This window comes from Enhydra lutris, unplaced genomic scaffold (assembly GCF_002288905.1).
Source record: "Enhydra lutris kenyoni isolate GAN:26980312 unplaced genomic scaffold, ASM228890v2 scaffoldscaffold7, whole genome shotgun sequence".
Taxonomy (NCBI): Eukaryota; Metazoa; Chordata; class Mammalia; order Carnivora; family Mustelidae; genus Enhydra; species Enhydra lutris.
Genome location: NW_019154091.1, coordinates 21,731,046 through 21,753,500, shown reverse-complemented (window position 1 = coordinate 21,753,500; position 22,455 = coordinate 21,731,046). Strand labels below are relative to the sequence as shown.

Here is a 22,455-nt window from a genome sequence, read left to right as displayed (position 1 = left end):
TTTTGTTTCATCAAACATGTTAAGATATAAATGTTTTATAAATTTATTTAAGTGGCACTTTAAATATTTTCAGTCTCCACCTTTATAACTTATCTTTCTAACATCACTGGAGTTTGTTGAAAGTGCTACAATTCTCATCTGAAGTAGAAGTCTCGATTTGGGGCAATTCACAACACCCTCCCTTTTCTAATGGAAAGCATCTCTACTTCCTAATCTGAAAAGAAAGAGGCACACTATCTCCTTTTGACCAAAGAGGACTGTTTTGCTTGTGGTAAACTCCCCTGTTTAGTAAAAATGAAGGATTTTTACCTCTACGGGCAAATAGAAAAGATATCTTTTACATCAGGAAAACAGATGTAGCAACAACCCTTAAGAAGTCTAATGATAAGCTGCCTGCCTTATCCAAAAATTATTTTTAGGTTCTAAAGATAGGTCAACCAGTCCAAGAGAACTTTAATAGGAAAATACATGAAAAAGCATCTTATGGATTGAAAGGAGCTATAAGCCACCAATATTCTGCTTACTTGCTTTAATTCTTGCTGATCAGGCCGGAAGGTAAGAGCTGTGAATAGGCTGTTGCAGGAAGGTTTTAAAAATATATAAATCACACCTTGATCCAGAAGCTGAGGATACTGTTATAAACCTGATAAAGTACCTCTTTCAATGAGCTAACATTCAGGTGGGGAGAAGGCAGATAATAAAACCGAAGACAAATCATATAATAGAAAGGTACTGAAAAGTATAATCAAAACAATAAAAATAGGTTCTATGGCAGAGAGTGACTTGGGGTCAGGGCAGGCTACACTTTGGGTGGGCCTCGTAAAGAATGATAATGTGATACCTCTCGTTCAAACAGGAATTATTCTTTCTCCCTTTGTTTTGCTGTCTCTTTTGACCTGTCATGGTGTGTGCGTGGTTCTTTTTTCTTTATTATTTAAGGCCTTGCTCACTCAGGAACAAGGATGCTCCCAGGTTGAGTGCAAGCTCTCCTAGGCACCCAGGTCCTTGCGCCATAACTCCAACTTGGCACCTGGGAGTAGAAGGAAAAGAGGTTAAGGAAATCCATTATCCATGTGTATGCTTATACAATATATACTGTTACATATAACATACTGAGCCCTTGTAAGTTTGAGCTTGGTCTAGAAAACTCTTTATGGATGTGACTAAGTTTATTTACCTTGCCCTAAGGAATGTTTCTAAAATAGTATTTCCAAACTCTGACTTTGTTATTCTATAATCAAAGGATTGTATATCCCCTTCACAATTTTTATTTTGCATCTGCCTAAATTCGCTTTACTTTCTTTGATTTAATTTGATTTTAATATTTTTAAAGTTATTATATGAGTTAATTACAATGTCAGATTTAATGTGATCTTTTATAGGGTATAGCCTCTGCTCATAAGGAATGCTGAATATTTGCTCTTTAGGCTAAATGTGCTCTTAATTTTCCCAACAGTTTCCATCTCCAGTTCCTCTCTAAGGTTGTTATTAACAGCCCACAAATTATCTACCTTTAATATAAGCATGGTCTGTCACTTTCCTATTCAGAAGCTCTTACTGAATGCATTTTGCACATAGAATAGCAGCCTTTGACTGTATGGACAACTTGGCTGCAAAAGGGTCTCTTACTTTGCTTCTCATGGAACCCATGTTCTAGCCCTTTGGTGCTCTCCTTAGTTCTGAACAGATTTTGAATTTTCTTGCCCCTAAGTCTCTATTCAAGCTATTACTTTCGCTTGGAATGATTTCTTCTCCATTCTCATTTCCAGCTCTGTATACTTTCCTGTGTATGGTCTCTTACAGGTCCATTCATATCCCACTCCTTGCAAGAAGCCTCTTCAGGTCCCTTTAATAGAAATCCATTTCCCCTTTCTCTTTCTCTCTCTCTCTCTCTCCCTCAATATAGATAGATATAATGCATCTATCTCAATATAGATGCATCTATCTATCTGTAGATATATATATATATATACCTATATATGTAGATGTATCTATTTATCTACCTATAGATTTATTAATCTATCTGTATGTAATATATTTTTGGTACTTAATCATATGATTCATCACCAGCATAGAATTTCCAAGTCAGCAGATATAACCCCTTACCCTTAATGTACTCTATGCTCATGCTTTTGTGTACTCTCTTTTCTATAGCAGAAATACTTTTGCTTGTTTATCCATATTAAGCCCATCTATCAGATTATGTCTCATTACCAATTTATGTATTTCCTATTTTATGCATATTTTATGCATTTGTTTTGTCTTTTGCTACGGAGCCAACCAAAAATACTTGTACATAGATACTCATTGGTAGATACTAATTAATGTTTACACTTTGGTTAATGAACAAGGATTTCATTTTTCTCTTTCTTTCCTTCTTCCTTTTTTTTTTTTTTCTTAAGAAACAATCAGGTTTTTTTCTGGAAAATAAACCTACGTACCAGCTTTGGAAGGCAGGGTACTACATAGCAATATACTTTCCAGAAAACGATATCACTATTCTTTGGGATAAAAAGACAACCATTCATATCAAAGTTGGACCTCGGTGGAAGGTAGGTTAACCTATTTGGTAGGCCAATCCAAATGAAATGTAAGAAATGAAGTTACATTTACCTTTAGATGTTTTATGGAAATAAAACAATTGACATTTTCTTTAAGAAACAAGTTATATTATCAGAATTACTAACTCATAACTCAGTGAAGAAAACTCTTACCAATTAGAGTACAGTGTTGTGTACAGTTCTTTTTGACTTTAACCTTGGAGTAACCATTTTCCGAAGTTACTTAGGTCAACTTCTTTCTTCCCATCCCTTTCAGCGTGGTTATGTGATGTTTGTCATACAGTTAGATTTATTTATTTGTTTATTACATTCTGCATTCCATCTTTTCCTCCACATTCTGGATTTTTTTTTAAGTTTGCATACAGTACATTTGTAAAAAAAAAGTTATGGTCTAGAGTTCTATGATTTTAACAAATGCACGGAGGTTTTTTTAATCTCTCACTAGAGTTTCTATATATAACAGACCTCTCAACTCCCCGATTTCTCCCATGTTGCCCCATTATTGTCATCCCCTACTGATCTATTCTTCAACTCTATAGTTTTGCCTTTATGCTATCTGTTGGGTCTGGCTTCTTTGACTTCGCAAAATACATTTAAGGTTCATCCATACTGTTAGATGAATTAATAATGTTTTCCTTTATACTGTTGAGTAGTATACCATTGTATGGATGTACTAATTTGTTTTATTTATTCATGTTCAAAGATTTGATCTGGGCTGGTTAGAATTTTTAACAATTTCTATTTTAAATTGTTTTAATATTATTTTCTGTTAAATATTGTATAAATATTAAGTATGATTATTATTTTATTTTTTTAAAGATTTTATTTATTTATTCGACAGAGAGAAATCACAAGTAGGCAGAGAGGCAGGCAGAGAGAGAGGAGGAAGCAGGCTCCCTGTTGAGCAGAAAGCCCGATGTGGGGCTTGAACCCAGGACCTGGGATCATGACCTGAGCCGAAGGCAGCGGCTTAACCCACTGAGCCACCCAGGCGCCCTGATTATTATTTTAAATATTATAAATCTTGTTAAATATTTTAAATTTATATATGAGACTATTTTTGAAACAATACATTTTAAAAATCCAGTTTATCTGAAATTGAAGTTCAGACTCATGGATATAATGTGTGGCAAGTTAGGGAAAAACGGGGATAGTAACATCTTCTTATTAGACTGTGGAAAAGTTACATATTTTTAAAGATTTTAATATGTTGTAAATTTAAGATATGATTGTATATTAAAGTCATTTTCTTTCAATCTCAAGTGAGATAAAGCCCATAAATCTATTACTAGGGTTTGCTGGCTTCTTGCATTTCTTTGATGCAAATGAAATAAGTTAGTCATTGCCATACGTCTTCAACCATGTTTTTCTGCCATCCTTTATTACATATCCTCTCTTCTTTACTTTTTGGAAGTGATTTAATCAGTTATTCTTCTACATCTCCCCCTTTACTGCTGCCTTAAATTGTTGGGTGATCATGGTGGAAGTGGCCATTGTCTTGCAGAGTTATTGTGGCTTCTGAGAAAGAGGCACTATGATAAACAGTGATCATGACAGTTGCAATCCCAGGGTTATTATCAGCTTTGCTGGAGACCTGGGCAGCCTACTTTATCAGCTAAGGGCTATGGTCCATTTCTCACTATATGAAGAAAACCTTCAGTTTGTTTAATTTCATTGTTTTAAGGGTGGATTTCCATTGTTTTAAGAAGATTATTCTTCTTTGTACTTTTGGTTTATCTTCCTCCCCTAAAAGTAAAGCATTTCACAATATTTGAGAAAATGCAATGGGTAATGTTGATATGATTACTTTATATGGCACTTTCAGTAACCATTTCATAACCTATAACAACCTTTATAATTGTGAAATAAGATGTGATTTTTATTTATTGTGGCTCATGGTGGCATGATACATGAATATTAAAAAGTTAACTTTTTCTTTTAGAAGTTATGTTTTGAATGTTTTGGCTTTTCAGAGTATGGCCTAGAGAAAAATTTATTATTCTTTTTGTTTCAACATTTATAGTGTTACAAAACCTTAAGCATATTGGGGGGTGGGTTTTTCATCATTAAAATGTAATGTATATGAATATATACAGAATATATATGTATACATACACACATATTATAGTGTCTGTATTATACTTCTCCAAGTTACTTATATTATTACTTGTATCAATGCTAAGACAATGGTAAGTGTGACTAGATAAAATTTGGGAGATGGTGAAACATCATTAAGAATTTAAAATAACTCAAATATAATTAAATAGATATGAAATTATCTTGACATATTTACATAGTTGTGGAAATTCTTAAAATGTCTTTTTTAAATCTTTAAAAATTTTTAGTGAATGAGACCTTAAATGTTGATGTGAAAATAGAATATTTCATATTTCATGATTTTTTTTCACTTTAGAACAAACTATCAGGATTATGTGGAAACTTTGACAAATGTACTTCAAATGATATGACCACTTCCAATAACTTAGAAGTAAGAAATGCCCAAGTATTTGGAGATAGTTGGGCATTAGGGCAGGTAAGTAAAATATATGTATTATAGAACTCAACAAATATTTTTTGATATATTTATTCACTTAATCACTTTTTCTTACAGGAAAATTTATTTAGGTAATACTACTTTATGTCATATTTGTATAGTAATTCATAACTGACAAATTACTTTCACATTTACCTTCTGTAAAGCTTGTGACAATCTTGTAATGTAAAGGGTGTTATCTCTATATGATAGATGAAGAAATTGAGGTTCAGGAAGGTTTAATGACTTGCTTAATATTGTATGTCCAGAAAGAAGCAGAGATGACATTCAAATTCATGTCTTTTAATCTCAGGTTTTTCCTTCCATAACAAATGCTTTATCAATGTATTTATATTTCTAATAATATAACTTTTGCCAACTCAAAGCAATGAGAAAATGAAGGCAGAATTTCTCACCATTTGTTCTCCAGGCATGGTTGTGTGTGGGGTGGGGATGGGTAGGGAATGGATTTGTGGTCAGCTGCCTCTGGGAGCAATTTGAATAAAGTAAGTTAGACATATTTCTTTTTGAAGGATTTCTTGAGGAATTATAAGCTTCCAAGGGAGGAATAAATCTGAAGTGTTTACCAACCTATTGACACAGAACCTGTTTTTATGTATTAGTTGTCAAAGAAATAGTGTCCTGTGGGCTGGCCACACTTTGAGAAACGCTGAACTAACTCAGAAAACAGAATCGAATTGGAAATTAGCATTACTCTTTTCTTCTCCTTTTTCTTTTTAGCCTACTTTTCTTTCTAGCTGAAAGTGGTGTCCGTAACTACAGCTTTCTGATTTGTTACTATTTGGTTAATTTGCTTTCCACTTTACCTAGTTTACCTAGTATATCTAGATTTCTTTAAAAACATAAAAGGGGTCTAGGATAAAGAACTCACCTAATTCAGTAAAATTCAGCAGCATATTTGAATGTGGCCCAAGCTGAAAAGTACAAATATTTTATTTAATATATGAACTATCTACTTTATAGAGAGATACATAATCCTTTTTATTATGGCTGTCATATATCTTGTTGCACTTACAAGTCTTTGAAGAAATTATCTTATATTTGTCTGTTTAAAATGAATTAAGGAATAACCAATTTATAATAATAATTAAATATTTGGAGTAATCAAAGAATTTTATACTCACTATAATGTGTATTCTTATTCATACTTAATGGCCAAAAATAAAAATTTTTTTTAAAGTTTTTTCAATTGGTAAGTTTAATTTAGTGTTTAGATGTTTTCCAGGTTATATGAACCCATAATGGGATTAAAACACAACCTCTGTCATTAGGAATTTAGAGTCTAGATTAGTAGTTGAGCTAGAAAAATTAAGAATGGAAATATGAAATAGATGCTTTGATAGAGGTGAACAAAGCATTGGCTTCATTATGGTCAAAGGAAGTTTCCCAAAGAAGGTGCCATTGGGCTGAATCCTATAAGACACAGGAGCTAGAAAAGTGAAGATGTTGAGAAACAGTGTAGCAGCAAAGGAGGGAATGGTCCATTAGAAGGTGTCAGGAAGACGGGTGCCTAATGGGAATTTCAAAAAATTCAATATGGCAGCTCTGGGGGGTTGGAAGTTGTCAGTGGCTGGAATGCAAAGTATAGAGCTGCAAGCTATGAGTGCTAGGATCTAAGGCCCTAAAGTAGTTAGGAGGCTCTTATAATCCCGCTGGTAATGTTAAGTCAATGAAGATTTAGAAAATTATACAAATTTCAGAGGCATTAAAGATTAAAATCATCAGCATCTGTTGAAAGGTTGCATTTAGGAGAATCTGGAGAATTCAATAAAGTCTCATACCTTTCTGACTTATTGGGTAGTTGCTGATACTCTTCCCTGAGGAAGGGCAAAAAGGAGAGGAGATAGTAGAGGAAAGTGGGCCAGGACAATTGTGTAGAGATAAGAACAGGCTAGGTTGCATTGAGAGAGAAGCTACAGTGAAATTTATGTGGAGATGTCCAGTTTTGAGATTCAGGAAAGATATTTGGGCTGGAAATACAGATTTGGCAGTTACTAGAATATGCAGGTTGTTGAAGCCATAAGAAGTGTACAGAATGAGAAAAATAGAGGTTTGAGGATCAAGCTTTGCACAGAAGGGAGGGAGCAGAAGAATGCGGAAGTAGCAGCCATTGAATTAGGAAGAAACTCAGAAGAAAATGGAAATGAATGAGCTGAAAATGAAAGGAAAGAGAATCAATTGCTCACATAACTTTTTAATGACTGCATTTGAGACAAATTTAAAACCATTAACCTCTACTCTCTAATATCGCCAGCATTCTAACAGTATGTTTAATTGTTTTCAAAAAGTAATACATACTATTGAGTTGGCTGAACACAGATGCTTTAGGTAAAACTTGTCTAAAGGAACTAGAATATATGAGATGTGATTGTAATGACGGAATCAGAATAGTTTACTCTGGTTTCAGCCTCAGAAGTCACCCCTTTGAAAACTTTCTCTTCTTCCTTATTTCTCTCAACAGTGTGAAACCCCAAGTGAATTATTTAAACCCTGTGAGGCACATCAAAACAAATTTCCTTATGCCAAGAAAGAGTGCTCCATTTTGTACAGCGATGTTTTTGCTCCTTGTCGCAATGTGGTAAATGAATACTTTACAAAACTTTCATATTTACATGGGTATTGCTGTAGCTGTGATACTGAGATGAATGGGACAAAGAATTTAACCAACTGTTGGTTTTTCGAGTGGACTATCTAACCATTGTCAGGAAGACAAATTTGGTAGTTTGTTTGTTGGTAGAAGTGATGCACTTAGTTGATTTACTTTTTCCCTCAATTCATCTTATTTAACAGCATACATTTGTACATATTTATTGTAATATTCTGTTCTACTTTATGAAGCATTTTAATACATCCTCAAAGCCAGAAATGATTGGTCAAAGCCAAAAATTTTTGTTTTTATTTAGAGAACATTGCTGCATGGCATCTTCTCCTCAACCCAATGTATAGTTTAAAAGTATTAGTAGTGGCACATTTAAAAGGGTCTTAAAAGCATATGCCAAGATGGAGTAATTTAAATTTTTAAATGCCTTCCCAACATAATAATTTTAAGCCTCCATAGTTTAAGAAAATGGCTTCAGGTATTCATAAAAATCACTAAAAGTACAATTGGTGATAGAACATTCTTTTAATTCCATGTGAATATGCTAATAAACAATGAGATTGTACAAAATATCAAAATATGATTATATTGAAGTTATTGAAATCACATTTTTTGTTAGACCCATTATCTGTTTTGCTGGTTCTTCGATTTTACATTTGCCTAATAAATCCCTTTCTCCTTTGGTCCCTATAGAGGTTTGAGACGTTGAGAACTCTAGGTGGCAGTGTTAAGTTGATAATACCAAATTTTGAAACCCTACCAGTTCTTTTTCTTTTAGAAGTTTGAATTTTAATCAGTTGTGGTTAGTACTTATTGAAATGAACTCATTTTCATTTCATTTTCAGATCGATGTTACTTCTTTTGCCAAAAACTGCCATGAAGACACGTGTAACTGTAATCTTGGTGGGGACTGTGAATGTTTATGCACAAGCGTGGCAGCTTACGCATACAAATGTTGTCAGGAAGGAGTATCTGTTCACTGGAGGTCATCCACTGTTTGTTGTGAGTACCTTAGTGAGAACATCATCACCAGGTTGGAAACTTATAAGGAGATTAATTTGTCCTATCACAGAACAAATACCATGCAATTCATGCAAACAGAATTTAAGATAACTAAACTTTCTATTCCTTTGACAATGCAGATAAACTGTAGTACAGCTAAAGGGTTTATAAAAATAAACATCAAGGTAAAATTTTCTATTCTGTTTGACTGTTGTCAGTTTGACATTCGAACTATAAATTGTATACCATCCTCAAATTGTTTATGACTTCATTCCCCTTATGGCTGTGAAATTTCCCTGTTCTGATAAGAAACAGATTTGAGTCTTTAAACTTTTCGTTTACTTATGTATATGGCAAGTCATCTAAAGATTTTAACACTTTGAGTTGTCATTTCTAAGTAGGCAGATATATTTGTCTACTTATAATCTTACAAAATTTAATTTTTCAACACATCACTCTTAAAGAATCCTCTTTGCTCAGAGGAAGTTCCTAAATAATGATGTCATTCTGTGTTCTTTCACTTGGTCACGGATAAACATACAGCAATATTTTGCATACTTTCAGATAAGGGGTTAGACCTTTATAGAGTTTAATATTTATTCTTTTTTTTTTTTTTAGCTCTTGACTGTGAATATTACAATGAAGGTATGTGATATTTAAATAAAGATTATTACTATAGCCATTCTGTGGGATGTATTTTCAGAGTAAGAGTTTTTCAACAATGTGGGAACAATAGTTCATAATTCAGTACATAACTCAATGAACAGCTTTACTTTCTAAAATTTATCTAAATTTCTAAGTATTTGAGTTAAAATTTATTTCCTGTAAAATAAAAAGTGTGTAACTAAGTTTTCAGCATTTAGGAGGCCCTCAATAAATGGTTTTTGTATTACATGAATGAATTTAATGAGTGAAGATAGCTAAATTTTTAGGCAAAAAGGATGAAAGACATATACCAAATGCTTATCTTTTACCATTTTGTATAAATATAAACATTAGTCAAACATTATGTCATAGATATCAAACAATTATTATGATGATAAGCATGTAAGGAATTTATTTTGCCATCATTGTAGGTAAAAATAATTACATATTATCAGAATGAGAATTTATTGATTTAATGGTAATAAGAGGAGGTGCTACCTAAAACTAAGAAATTGACTTAAGAAGAAACAGAGTATTACATCCTCAGTGAAAATGCCAGATAATGGCAGAATTAGAGCCTGCTTTAGTATCAAACCTGCTTATTGAGGAAGGCGTAGCCACTTAAACCTAATTCAAACAAGTAAGATGATCCAGGACAGTGTTCAGTGGTCATTTTGTCCGTGACTGGACAGATTCTGGACTCATGATGGGATAAATTAGAGTAATAGTTAAAAGGACACTGGGCCATTACAAAAACCCCAAGCAACTAATCAAAAGCATTTTTGGTGCCTTACTGAGCTAGGGAGAAACCTGTCAGCTATAAATACCCAAAGAAAGCCAGATCATTTTAGAGAAATAGAGATGATGGATTAAAAAGAAAATTGACATTTTAGTTTTTGGTTGTTTCTGTTACATTTATGGAAGTTTGATGGAGAAAAAAACCCAACATTGAAAAAATTCAGTGGTAGTTAAAGAAAATATAAACCAAAAATATCTCCTGTTGAGAGGTTCACATACATGTGCGTGCGAGTGCACATGCGTGTGCGCACACACAGACACATTCTACATCAATCCTTTGGATGTCATGCTGAAATTGAGACGAATTCCCTAACAATAATAGCGTTTATTGTTAACTGTTTTATGTATATCATATAATTTAAGCTTCAAAATATGTCTGTAAGGTATTACTATTAACACTTTATAGAGGAGGAAACTGAGGACCAGAGGGGTTAAAATAACTTGGTCAAAGTCACTTAGTCAAAAATGTAGTAAACTGAGATTTGTAAGCAATCTGATTCAGAACCAAAGAGCTTGACCTCCATGCTGTACTGCCCTGAGTATGGTTAACGAACCCCAAACTCAGAAAGATCACCACACACTGTTATCATGCGCTCTACACAATGTACACAGACATCAGTTTGAAAAAAATTGCTCCAGTAACTTCCTCATTTAAGAATGCTTGCCTCACACAGTTCTGCTGTAAAAATCTCCATCTGTGCCTTTGTACTTTCTGGCATTTCTTCTGTCGTCCTTTGGATCCCAAAGCAGAATTTTCCATGAATATTGAATTTCTACCTTTTGCTTCTTGATATATTTTGCTTTCTCTCAACAAGTCCGCTGCACTACTAGAAAAAACACTTTTTTCTGATGTGTTCTAGGATTCTTCAAACCACTTCCTCTGGTGTCATCTATAATATTCAGAGGACGAACATGGGCCGTTTAGCCTCCGTGGGACACTGATTGACTCAGTGGAGTGGCAGGGGAATCTGTTTCCTATGATCAAAATAATAGGCAAAAGCATTAACTGGGCAAGGAGAGTACGAGTTTGCAAAAATAATGCAATGAAGATAGATGATTGAAGGGGAATATAGAATTGAGATTGTGGATACTAGTTATAAAAAGAAAATTGTTTAAATGAGTATTTTTAATAGGTTTCATCCCAACTAATTTTATAGATATTTTAAACCTTCTTAGTTTTCTTAGGATATTCAGCACTGATATATTTCTTCCTTTATTTAGTACATACCAGGCACTGTGTTATCAACATACTTATTAATATTTCAAGCTAATGCCTAAGTAAATAATTGTGATTCTGTAAGAGGAAAATAAAAATAAAGTAGGAGAATTCAGAGGTTACCGTTGATATTATTTCAGTAATCTTTAATGCAAAGGCTACATGTAACATCTTCATATTCATTTTTATGGCATTTGCTAAAAATACAAAGATTTTATTATTGTGATTGCTGTCAGTGAGCAAGGACTTCAATATTCCACTAAAAATTGCTGTGCAAGTTTTAAGCTCAGAGTGATTTTATTAGCCAGGATATGCCTAATATTGCATTTAAATAATCACTGAAGGAAATGATTGCTTTCAGTAGGTGGTGAAATTATACTCTCCCTAAAGAAAATTAATGATAAAGTCAATGATTTTTGTCTTAATTGCTAGTGAAAATGCATGAGTATCCAAATACAAGATATCAATCAACTGGGAGACAATTCAGAAGCTTTCAATTTTTATACAAATGGATTTTTCAGGTGAAAATTATCTCTTCAGGTTGCTGTTAGTAAAGAACTCATGCTGTGGACGAGAGAAGATTTTGTTTGGTTGTCTAATTCATTTCCCTTATTCTTTTTTTTTAGTTTTATTTTTTTTAAAGATTTTTGTTTATTTATTTGACAGAGATCACAAGTAGGCAGAGAGGCAGGCAGAGAGAGAGAGAAAGGGAAGCAGGCTCCCCGCTGAGCAGAGAGCCCGATGCGGGGCTCCATCCCAGGACCCTGAGATCATGACCTGAGTTGAAGGCAGAGGCTTTAACCCACTGAAGCACCCAAGCGCCCCATTTCCCTTATTCTTACATCGAATGTTCATTAGGGTGCTTCAGTCCATCAAGTTGTAGTTTTATATGTCTTCTTCATTTTGAATTATATCTCATTGTGATTTACATACTTATCTACTAGTTTATACATTATTTACATATTTGTACAAACTAAGATATTTATAAAATGAAATACATTTGTATCTGGGAAGTTTATGTTGCTCTTATCTCTCTTCGAAAATGAGCCAGCAAATAGTGGAGACTAATGATAGAGCTTTCTTTGGTTCTTGTAGATTTGGGCTCATAAACACTGTGCATTGTGTATATTTGTCAGAGCAATGTGGAGGTCATGCTGTGGGCTCATGGAGAGATTCTCCACTGTATCTGCTCAGTTCCATCTTGGTGGGAGCAATTGTCTTCAAGTCTCCACCTCTACTCAAGTTGTTCAAATTCCTGGTAAAACTCTTTCTCTCATGGCTTTTAAGAGTCCCCAGGTGCTCGTTGGTGAGGTGTCTCCAGTCCGTGGAGGAGTCAACACTTGAAGATAGCTTATCCTGGGTCCTTGACTCTTTTCTAGGTCTTCATGAAGGAAATTTTGGTTCTTGGTCCCCTTTTTGCTTCAAAGACTTTTGACTCCAGTCTAATTTCTCCCTTCCCCCAAACCTGATCTTCAGTCCTGAAAGAAGAAAAAAAAAATCCTAACCCTCTGATTGCTTTAGATATTTCCCCCCACCTCCATCTTTAGAGTGGCCTTGGTGAGGAAAATTGTTCTTGAGATAAAAATTAGAGGAAAGAAGGAATGAGAAATTCACTGACAGCAACTGGATTGATCTTTTATGATAGCACTTGCCACATACATATTAATATTTTACGTAACCTATAACATAGAAAATATGCACACACATATGCCAAGCATACAGGTGATAATTATGTAACCTAATTTTGATGATTCAGAAGAAACTTCAAAGTTTTATAGTCTCTCAGTTATATTAATCATGGAGATTAGGCTGGCATGGAGATTAGGCTGGAGGTAAACTGAATTTATTATCACAAAACCTAACTCATCATTTTTTTGAATATCATGAACTTACCTATAATTCATAAGATAAGGTTTGCAGAAAAGTTATTCTGGTTGAGCTTCAGGTTTGTCTCTACAGTAATAAGGTTTTTACTACAGTAAATGTTTTCCATTTTATATGGAGCTAGTTAAGTGCATGAGAAGCAATAACATAAGTGAAAAGACTTTGGACATCTTTGTTGAGCTTCGTCCGATTTTCTTTTTTATAGACATGCCTCACTGTCAGTAATTCCCCCAAACAGAAAAATATCGTAGATCACGTCTGTGACTTCTGTTTTCATGCAATGCAACCTATTAGAGAAATGATTTTTTAGAAGACTTTCAAAATCTCTGGCCATAGATAGAGATAAATTTATGTTTATTGAGAATAGGTTCAAATCATGCAATATTAGAGTGGAGAGTTACCTAGATAAACTTTTTCACCTAGGTGAGAAAAATGGAGATCCAGAAAGCTTGAATCAATCTTCTAAGGAGCACTGTTTTACCTATACAGATACATGTAAACATATATACATATCTGAAATATATATGTTTTAGATTATGTAATCTAAATATGATGTATATATTCCAATTTGTTATAGTATGCTATTTTTTTAAATAGTTCACTTATTGTATCAAAGATAAATACTTAAGTGCACAATAATTTTTGTGGTATTTCTTTGTTATTAACATCTATCCCATTGAAATGTTCAGCTTGAAATGTAAAACTCCAATGCCAATTTATACTTGTAAAACTCCTATGACAGTTTATAATTCTCTTATCTGCATTTAACTAGGGCTTGGAGAAGGGCCATATATGCTGGCAAGTTATGGACAGAGTGGCCTTGTTCTGGGGGCCAATATGACCAGTAGAAGCATTTTCTCTTTGCCAAGGAGTAGTATTCATGGCAATTTATTTTTTAATTTTATGATCACTCCTGGCCTTTTTAAAGAGAAGGCATCATGTAAGTATAATTTACAATTGAAAATAGGAATTTCATTTTCCATTTACATTGTTTTTCATTTATTCATGTAGTAGCTATTAGTTGGGGATCTAATACATTTATGGCATTTTTTTAGGTGTCCTAAAGGGTATAAAATAAGAGACTGGTATACGAACCAATTATCTCTTTTGTATATAAAATCTTTTCTTTGTTTATCTCTTAGCATACATACATTAGAATTGAAATTATTTGACTGAATTTTTGGTCCTAAATAAAGCACAACTTAAATTTTCATAGTAACCATGATAGACTTGATTTGAAATTTTTGAAATTTTGATTTGATATCAAAGTATTTAAATATTAAGAAAATAAATCAGAGTCTAGAAAGTCTGTTGTCCTTTATGGCCTTGTCTTTTCTGGTACTTGGTCCCACATTTACTGATTTCCATCTGCAGATCTTTACTGGTCCTATTCACTTGGCACCTGTTCTAACTAGTGGTTAGTGTCCCCTTCTGACTGGAGATAATCAGGCTATGTTGGTGCTATACTAGCCCTACTTAGAATCACTCATGAGGCGTTATATGAGCTTAGAAAATATTTATTAAATGAATCAGACTTAATTTTTTTATCTATTTTGAGAAACCGTGTGATTTTCTAGTTAGAATGAATTGCATTCTTCTTATTAAAAAACTTTAATTCTTTTTAATCTATGAAAACCGCTATCACAGTCTGAAGTTCCAATTTATGTGTTTGTTCCATACTTTTCCTCTGGAAAAGATTTCTTTTATTCTTCTTTGCATCCTCCCGGGCTCAACAGAAGGACTTGCAAGTTTTAAGATATAATCAATGCCTTTGGAATTATACACTGGATTTGAGCGAGTTCTTCATTTTATGATTTATAATAAGCGATGTTTTAATAAAAGAAATCCTAATGGATTTAAACTAAAACAATTAAAGGTCTAAGAAATTAAGGTCTAAGAAATTAAACCTAAACTCTATTAAAAAAAAACTCTTATTATATCATGGGTTTTACAAATATGAGGAAAACTTTTTCAAGCATTTAACAAAAAAGGATGACATTTCTCAAATGTTTTATAATTGTTCATTAGCCCTTTGACCGTCTATTGGGAAATAGACAACAATGTTGAGCAAATAGTTTTTTCTTAATGCCGCAAAATCACTTGCAAGATTATTTACCCATTAAGAGCCCAGTTATATTGTAATGCAATGACATGCCTAAATTGATCTGTTTCCTATTCTTTTAGATCATCCAATTTAGCTATTTGGAGAGTCTGTGCATTTGAAGATGTTAAAGCTTGAAAATACAAATATGTGTTCAATCAGTCATTTAGTTCCTTATATGAAATTGTGTGCTGGGGTCCTAAGTTGGTATTTCTTTTGTCCCCTGAGGGACACGAGAAATTATTTAAAAAATAGAACTCAGCAAAGACTGATCATTTGGAGTTTTTGAGCTAACGATACATTACATTAAAATATTAATTTTCTTTTTAAAGATATTAGAATTCATCTCTGAAATCTTAGAGATGGTATTCATTATATATGGCAGTTGTGCAATTCTGTCTTTGCAAATACATTTTACAATGCTGGTGTTGATGATCTCCCTCCGAGAACCCAGGCAGAAATCAAACACACTGCTCTATGTTTTACAGCATTGGCACTTGTTTCCTTGGAGTCTGCCGAAAGGCCAAACTACTTTCTCTATGTCCACGATGATGACACTCTCGGTTTGAAACTGTGGCAGGCAAATTCAGCCTTCCATCGAAGAGCCACATTTTTCCATCATCAGGGGCTCTGGATTCCTGGTTACAGTGCGTTTGAGTTATACAGCAAAAAAGGCTTTTTCATCATCCTCACAGATTTTAGTGTCAAAGCATCAAAATATGATGATTCTGAAGAATTCAAACATTCAAGTAGCTTCAGCATAGAAGGTATGGTTTCTGAGATCTTCAAAAGGAGAATCCATAGGTAATTTACCTTATGGCAAAATATAAAAAATTTTTAAGTCATTTGTAAACGAGTCTAAGTAGACTAGCTGGTATGACGTTGAGTAAGTTTCTTAACCTCTTTGTCTTTGGTTTATGTGAAATCAGAATGGGGGAAATAATAATACCTACTTTATAGAGTTATTATGTCACATAAATTAATTGGCAGATAGTTTAGAACAGCCTTAAATAATGTTACATTTAATTATGGTCCCAGTTATTACTTTTAGGGCTATCTGGACTTTGGAAACTGAGCTTCCTTGCATCTCTTGGGTCTACTGCTTGTACTTTTTCTTTCCTAGAAGGCAGCTTCTCAATAACCTGATTCTTAATGATAAAGGCAGCACGTTTATCTCTGTCTTTTGAATACTAAGGTATCTGGTTCTATTGACTTCTGGAAGATTTCCCTGGTTTGGTAGAAGCCTGGTTTTATTTCTAGAAATCCTTACAGTTTTATAGCTGTTGAATTTTCTGAATTTCAGAGAGGAATCTTCACTTCCTCATCTGATGTTTTTTAAAAATCTAGGAGCTTAACATATACCTTGGATCTCCCAAACAAATTGCTTCATTTTAACCTATCATTTGTTTCATTCATTCATTTGCCTTTTCTATTGTGGATAAATTTCTGCAAACCTTGATAGTCTTTGGATTTTAGGAATTCAGATGAACTTCAAATTTTTGCCTATTAAAAAGGGTTCCTGCACTCATGAGAAAAAGTCACTGATATGTTTATACTACATTCTATAGAGCAGATATGATGTTTTTACTTGACTTTACTTAAAAGTTGAATGTTATGAGACTCTGTTTCCCCTCCAGTCTAGTTAGACTCAGACCCAGTGGCCCCACCTAAGTTTTGGACAACTGTTGCCAATGGCATCATTAGAATCTCAGAAACTGATCTTTGTGGAGTTCTTAAAACTAGGAAACTCTAGGGATCTACTCTAGTCTTAGAACCAATCCTCTGTCAGGACTCACAATTCCAGTGACCCAGATCTAATGACCATTCTAATCTTTAGATGCACAGATGCCTTCCAAAAAGTTTTATTTTCCTACCCATACTTTAGAATTCCATTCTGTATCCAGAATCTGAGAAACATAACCCCTACCATGAATTTTCTGCTTTATGGAGCTCTCTTCTCCAGATATAATTTTGGACTGCTACGGAAAGACTGTTCTATGTTGTGAGAAGAGAGAGTACTAGCAGAATTTGTAAAAGAAAACTCTTCAATCAGGGAGGTTTTATAACTGTAAGCATGTATTATTAAAACCCATTCATTTGTTTTTGTCATCAGATAATTCTTACCATGTATAAGGTAATGCTCTAAGTTCTGTGAGAACAAGGATGGAATGCTCTCCCTAGGTTTGATGTCAGGAAACATGTCTTTGGTCTTGCCATTTTCCTAATTGTTTGAACTTGGCAAGTCATTTGGCTCCTCTGAGCCTCATTTTTTTTCATTTATAAAATGAAAATAATACTCAATAAGCTTGCTAGGATAAAATAGAATAATGGACAAAACTTACTTTGCAAAAAGTAAAATTCCAAACAAGTGTTCAGTATTATGACATGTAGATCATTAGAACCCAATGAACATAAAGGGAAAAGATTTTGAATTTTTCATTGCTTTCTCCAACTGCTGGGTTTTAAAAATCTTTGGAAGGTAGACTAACATTTAAATATTCAACCTAACCATGAAATATTTTGATCACCAAGTTATTGCCATGTCTTTTTCCCTAGCTCTGTTTTTTCTACAGCATTATGGTCAAGGAGGGGTCAAACCCTAGAAGGGTGACTATCATAGATCATTATATTTCAAACTGTACATTAAAAATATGTGCAATCTGGACTTTCTTATTTCTCCAGAAATACAGGCAGCAGTGCCCTACCGGAGGATGTGTGAATGGAGATATGAACCTTGTGCCACTCCCTGCTTTAAAACATGCAGTGACCCTGAGGCACAAGCGTGTAAATTTCTCCCACCGTAAGTCGTGTTTAACCATTCAATGCACAACTTCCAGCACTAGCAGATTCTTCTCTCAATAGACTTTTTTTTTAAGAATTTTAAAAGTAAAAGACAATTCTCAAGACTCATTTGCATGTGTTCTGTACTTAATAAAGAATTCATTTCCTTGTATTCAAGCAGTAGTTATTGAGGGGTTATGATGTGGCAGGAATTCTAGCTGATATGGATGTAGTACTGAACGAAACAAAGTATCTCCCCTCATGCTGCTTACACTTTGTTGGGTTAAAGCAGAGAATAAGCCAATGAAAACATAAATGTGTAATACAATATATTGTTAGATGGAAATAGGTGTTGTGGAGAAACAGAAAGGAAAGTAAGGGAGACAGAGAGCATAAGGCATGTGTGTCTTTGCTAATTAACATAGGGTGGTCAGAGAAAAACACATGAATGAGGTAGTGTGTCAGAGATGTAAAGGAAGGAAGGGAATTGGCTATGTAAATGTCTGGGGAAAGATCTGAGAACAGTGCAAAGGTCCTGGGGTGGGAATATATCTGGTGTGTGTGAAGATAAACAAGGAAGTCAGTTAGTTGGGACAAAGTGAACAAAACTAAAAGAAGTAGGAGATGAAACTGGAGAGTCATGGTGGTATGCAAATCACATAGGGCCTTGTGGTCATTGTGGGGACTTTGTTTTTTCCTCTGAGCAATGCTCTGGTATATTTTGGACAGAGAAGTGACATGGTTTGATTTATGTTTAAAAAATTTCCTCTGGCTGTTGTACTGACTGTTGGGAAGGCGGAGGACAAGGGCAGAACTGGTCAGTAATTCAGATAAGATGTGAAAGGGATTTGACTAGGTTGCTAGCCCTGAAAGTTGTGAAAAGTGTGAAGATTATGAATATATTTTGAACTTAGGGCGATGGGTTTTACAGATTTAATGTCAATCATGAGAGAAAAAGGAGTTAGATTCAAGGTTAGGCATCAGCAATTTCTAGGTAGAACCATTTGAAATTACCATTTTTGTAGTAAAAATTGCTCAAATATTAGATGTTTCCACTTAATGGGGTGACTTAGTTGCCATCTATTGAGGTAGGGAGCATGGTAGGGGAACAATCTGCAGGAAAAGTCAGGAATGTAGTTTTGAGGATATCAAATTTGAGAACAAAATTGTTCATTAAATTTGGCAAACAGAGAATACAAAGAGCCAAAACAGAGACAGAGTATAAACAGCTTCTTCTTCTTCTTCTTTTTTTTTTTCCTTTTTAAGGAGTTTTGCTGTAAAGGAGAACAAAGAAATGGAACAATAATAGGAGGGAATATTTTTTAAAGGATCATTTTACATGAGGCCTCTGTGAGCTTCATTTCTGTGATAGACACTGGGTCTACAAAAGGTTCTGGGCACGTGCATGAATGAGACACAGCACTTCTTTCCAGTCTTTAGGAAGAGGACAGAAACAAAACCCAATAATGATAATACAGTGGAAAAAGGGCTGAAGCAATAATGAAAACAACTAACACACTAGTCTTTGTAGAGTGACTCACACGGTGCCGAGTGCTGCGAATTGGATCATCTCTTTATCCCCACTGTTGGGGAGATAAAGAGGCACAGGAAGGTGACACAATTTGCTCTCTATGACACAGTTTCTAGACACTCGGGCCAGGAATTGAACCTCTACTGGGTATGAAGTGCCATGGGAGCAGAGAGAAGGAAGAATTTCTATTTCTATTTCTTTCTCTCTTTTTTAAAAGGATTTTATTTATTAATTTGAGAGAAAGGAGCGTGCACAAGTGGGGGAGGGGCAAAGGGAGAGGAAGAGCAGATTCTCTGCTGAGCTGGGAGCCCGAAGTAGGGCTCTATCCTAGGACCTGGAGATCATGACCTGAGCTAAAGGCAGAAGATGCTTAACCATCTTAGCCACCCAGGCACCCCTCTATTTTCTTAAAAATAAGAACAGCTAATTCTATATAAAAAGGAGACATCGCCAGCATTCACTTGGACCTCTCATGTTCACACACCTATTTCCTGCCTCTTCTGGTAGCCCTCAGGAGGAAGGGACACAACAGGGAAGCGGGGGGCACAATGAGTTGGGCACTGGGGCAAGGAAGGGAGACAGAGGGCAGAGAGCATCGCCCACCCAGGCACAGGGGAGGAAATGAGCTATAGTTTGAAGTAGCGTATTATTTCTTGTGGTATAACCGATTTCCTAGGCGGCTGAACCCAGATGCTCAGTGCTTCCGTGGTTTGGTCTGTAGCTTATTCCAAAACTTACGGTTAGGATTCAGAGAAGATATTCAGGATGAAACTTTGCCTCTCCCAAGCTTTCTCATCTCTTTTTTTCTTTCAGCTTCTCCCTCTGCCCTGAGATGCCTAATTATTTCTCCTGAGGGAGACTCAAGTACAGATCTGGGGCTTTTTTTTTTTTTTTTTTTAAGATTTTATTTACTTATTTGAGAGAGGCAGAGAGAGATCATGAGAGGGCAAACGGTCAGAGGGAGAAGCAGACTCCCTGTGCAGGGAGCCTGATGCAGGACTCTATCCTGGGACTCCAGGATCATGATCTGAGCCGAAGGCAGTTACTTAACCAGCTGAGCCACCAAGCCGCCCTGGAGCTGGGGCTTTAACACACCTCTGCTCCCCTCTCCAAGTCCCCCACAGAGCCGCCATCCTCGTTCTAGATTTTTGCAGTTTCTGGCACATAGCGAGTGTTAAAAACAAAAATATCTAGTGGAAATAGAACTTCTATGAGAAAAGATGCCAACTAGCATACCATAGAGCCCATATGTAAATACAGTTTTTCCCTTTATGTAATATACCTAAGAAATGGTCTACATCTGAGGCATTTATTTATCAGTCAGAAGTTGAATAGATGATCAGTTGTGTGACAAAATAAAGAAGAATCTGCTGTGTGCAGCTATGAAGGCGTTTTAAAGGAATAAGTTACTGATTTTTGCAAAATATTTTAAGTGGTTGTGGTTTTGACTTGCATAAAACAATCACGAAGTAATTGAGTTGCACAAAAAATTGATGTTTATTTAATTTAATGATAACCTACTGGCCCTAGTCTCTCCATCCATATAGTAACTTTAATTTTTGTGTTTTGTTTGATGAAATTTAGAGTAGACTAGGAATATCATACACCAGTTGAAGTTTTATTATTCAAGTTCATTTTATAAAATAAACAATTGGTCACATAAACTAAGCTATTTATGTAAAAAAATCATCTGTGAGGGAGGTATCCAAGAGATGGCTAAATGTGTCTCATGTTAGAAAAGAAATTAGCTTTTCTTGTTTTTTTAAAAAGTGTTGCCTGGATTTCTTTCCATGAACTAGTGCCCTCTGGTGGCAATACTTACTCCTAATGTCAGGTTCATTTTCATCTTGGACTGGAAAGAGGCTTTGAGTATTTTTAATTCAGATTCACTACAGATATTGGAAATGTCTAAAATTGGAAATGCCTAAAAATATTTAAAATGTTATTACTAACTTGTAGTGTATTTGAAAGTCAGATAAGCAAGGTTTTTTATGAAAATATTTGTGTTTATTCTCTCTAGCATGTATGAATCTAATTGGTTATACAAAAAAGATTGCATTTATTTTCTTTGAATCAGAACAAATTGGACTCTGAGCATCAATTAGACAAGAAATAAAATGTAACCTCACTTCTTATATTGACTTCATTCCCTTAGATAAAAGCATTCCAGATGACCACTCTTGTCTTTGGCCCAAGACGTTCAAGCCATAGCGCCTTCAAATTTGGGACCCCTGCTTTCCTTCTGTGCCATGCACGAGAAGTGGAGATCCTTAAGAAAACCAAACATCCTGAAATTTGAAATCCAATATCCATAGGCTTATATACAACCATATCCTCCCAGGGCACTGCCAAACATTTGGGGTCTTGAGAACCACCCCTTCTGTTCCTCCCCTCCCTGTTCTAGGAGAACAGCAACCATGTTCTAACTCCATCCCTTCCACCTGGAGAGTCATAATATCTTTTCAATGATTTAGGGCTTAATAGTACTCAGGGAGAGCCACCGAATGTCTCCTTTGTTCTGCCAGTGTCTTTAAGGCAAGGATATTTAAAAAGCATCTCTATCAACTGAGATTTGGAGGAGTGTAAGAGTGGAAAGTACAACAAATACAGATTAAAATCACAATAAATGATTCTTCTGCATTTCCAGTGATTTATAGAGCATGGCTTTAGTGTGTTCCAAACACAAGCGTATGCTTTGAAAATTCTGTGTTCAGATTCTTCATTAATCATGAGTGATATCTGTTTATCATCCCTTAGGGATTGGGATTTCATAAAATGAAGTA

General features: G+C 34.8%; 1 protein-coding gene across 1 annotated transcript in view; it reads left to right on the top strand.

Moving 5' to 3' along the window:
* Window positions 1–22,455, top strand: part of LOC111142236 (otogelin like) — a 129,080-nt gene that overhangs the window by 70,541 nt on the left and 36,084 nt on the right. The window contains exons 27-34 of the mRNA XM_022495278.1: window positions 2,403–2,552; window positions 4,975–5,094; window positions 7,577–7,693; window positions 8,560–8,716; window positions 9,335–9,361; window positions 14,032–14,199; window positions 15,849–16,127; window positions 18,043–18,160. Coding sequence (XP_022350986.1) covers window positions 2,403–2,552; window positions 4,975–5,094; window positions 7,577–7,693; window positions 8,560–8,716; window positions 9,335–9,361; window positions 14,032–14,199; window positions 15,849–16,127; window positions 18,043–18,160 — 1,136 coding nt within the window. The remainder of the gene's footprint in view (window positions 1–2,402; window positions 2,553–4,974; window positions 5,095–7,576; window positions 7,694–8,559; window positions 8,717–9,334; window positions 9,362–14,031; window positions 14,200–15,848; window positions 16,128–18,042; window positions 18,161–22,455) is intronic.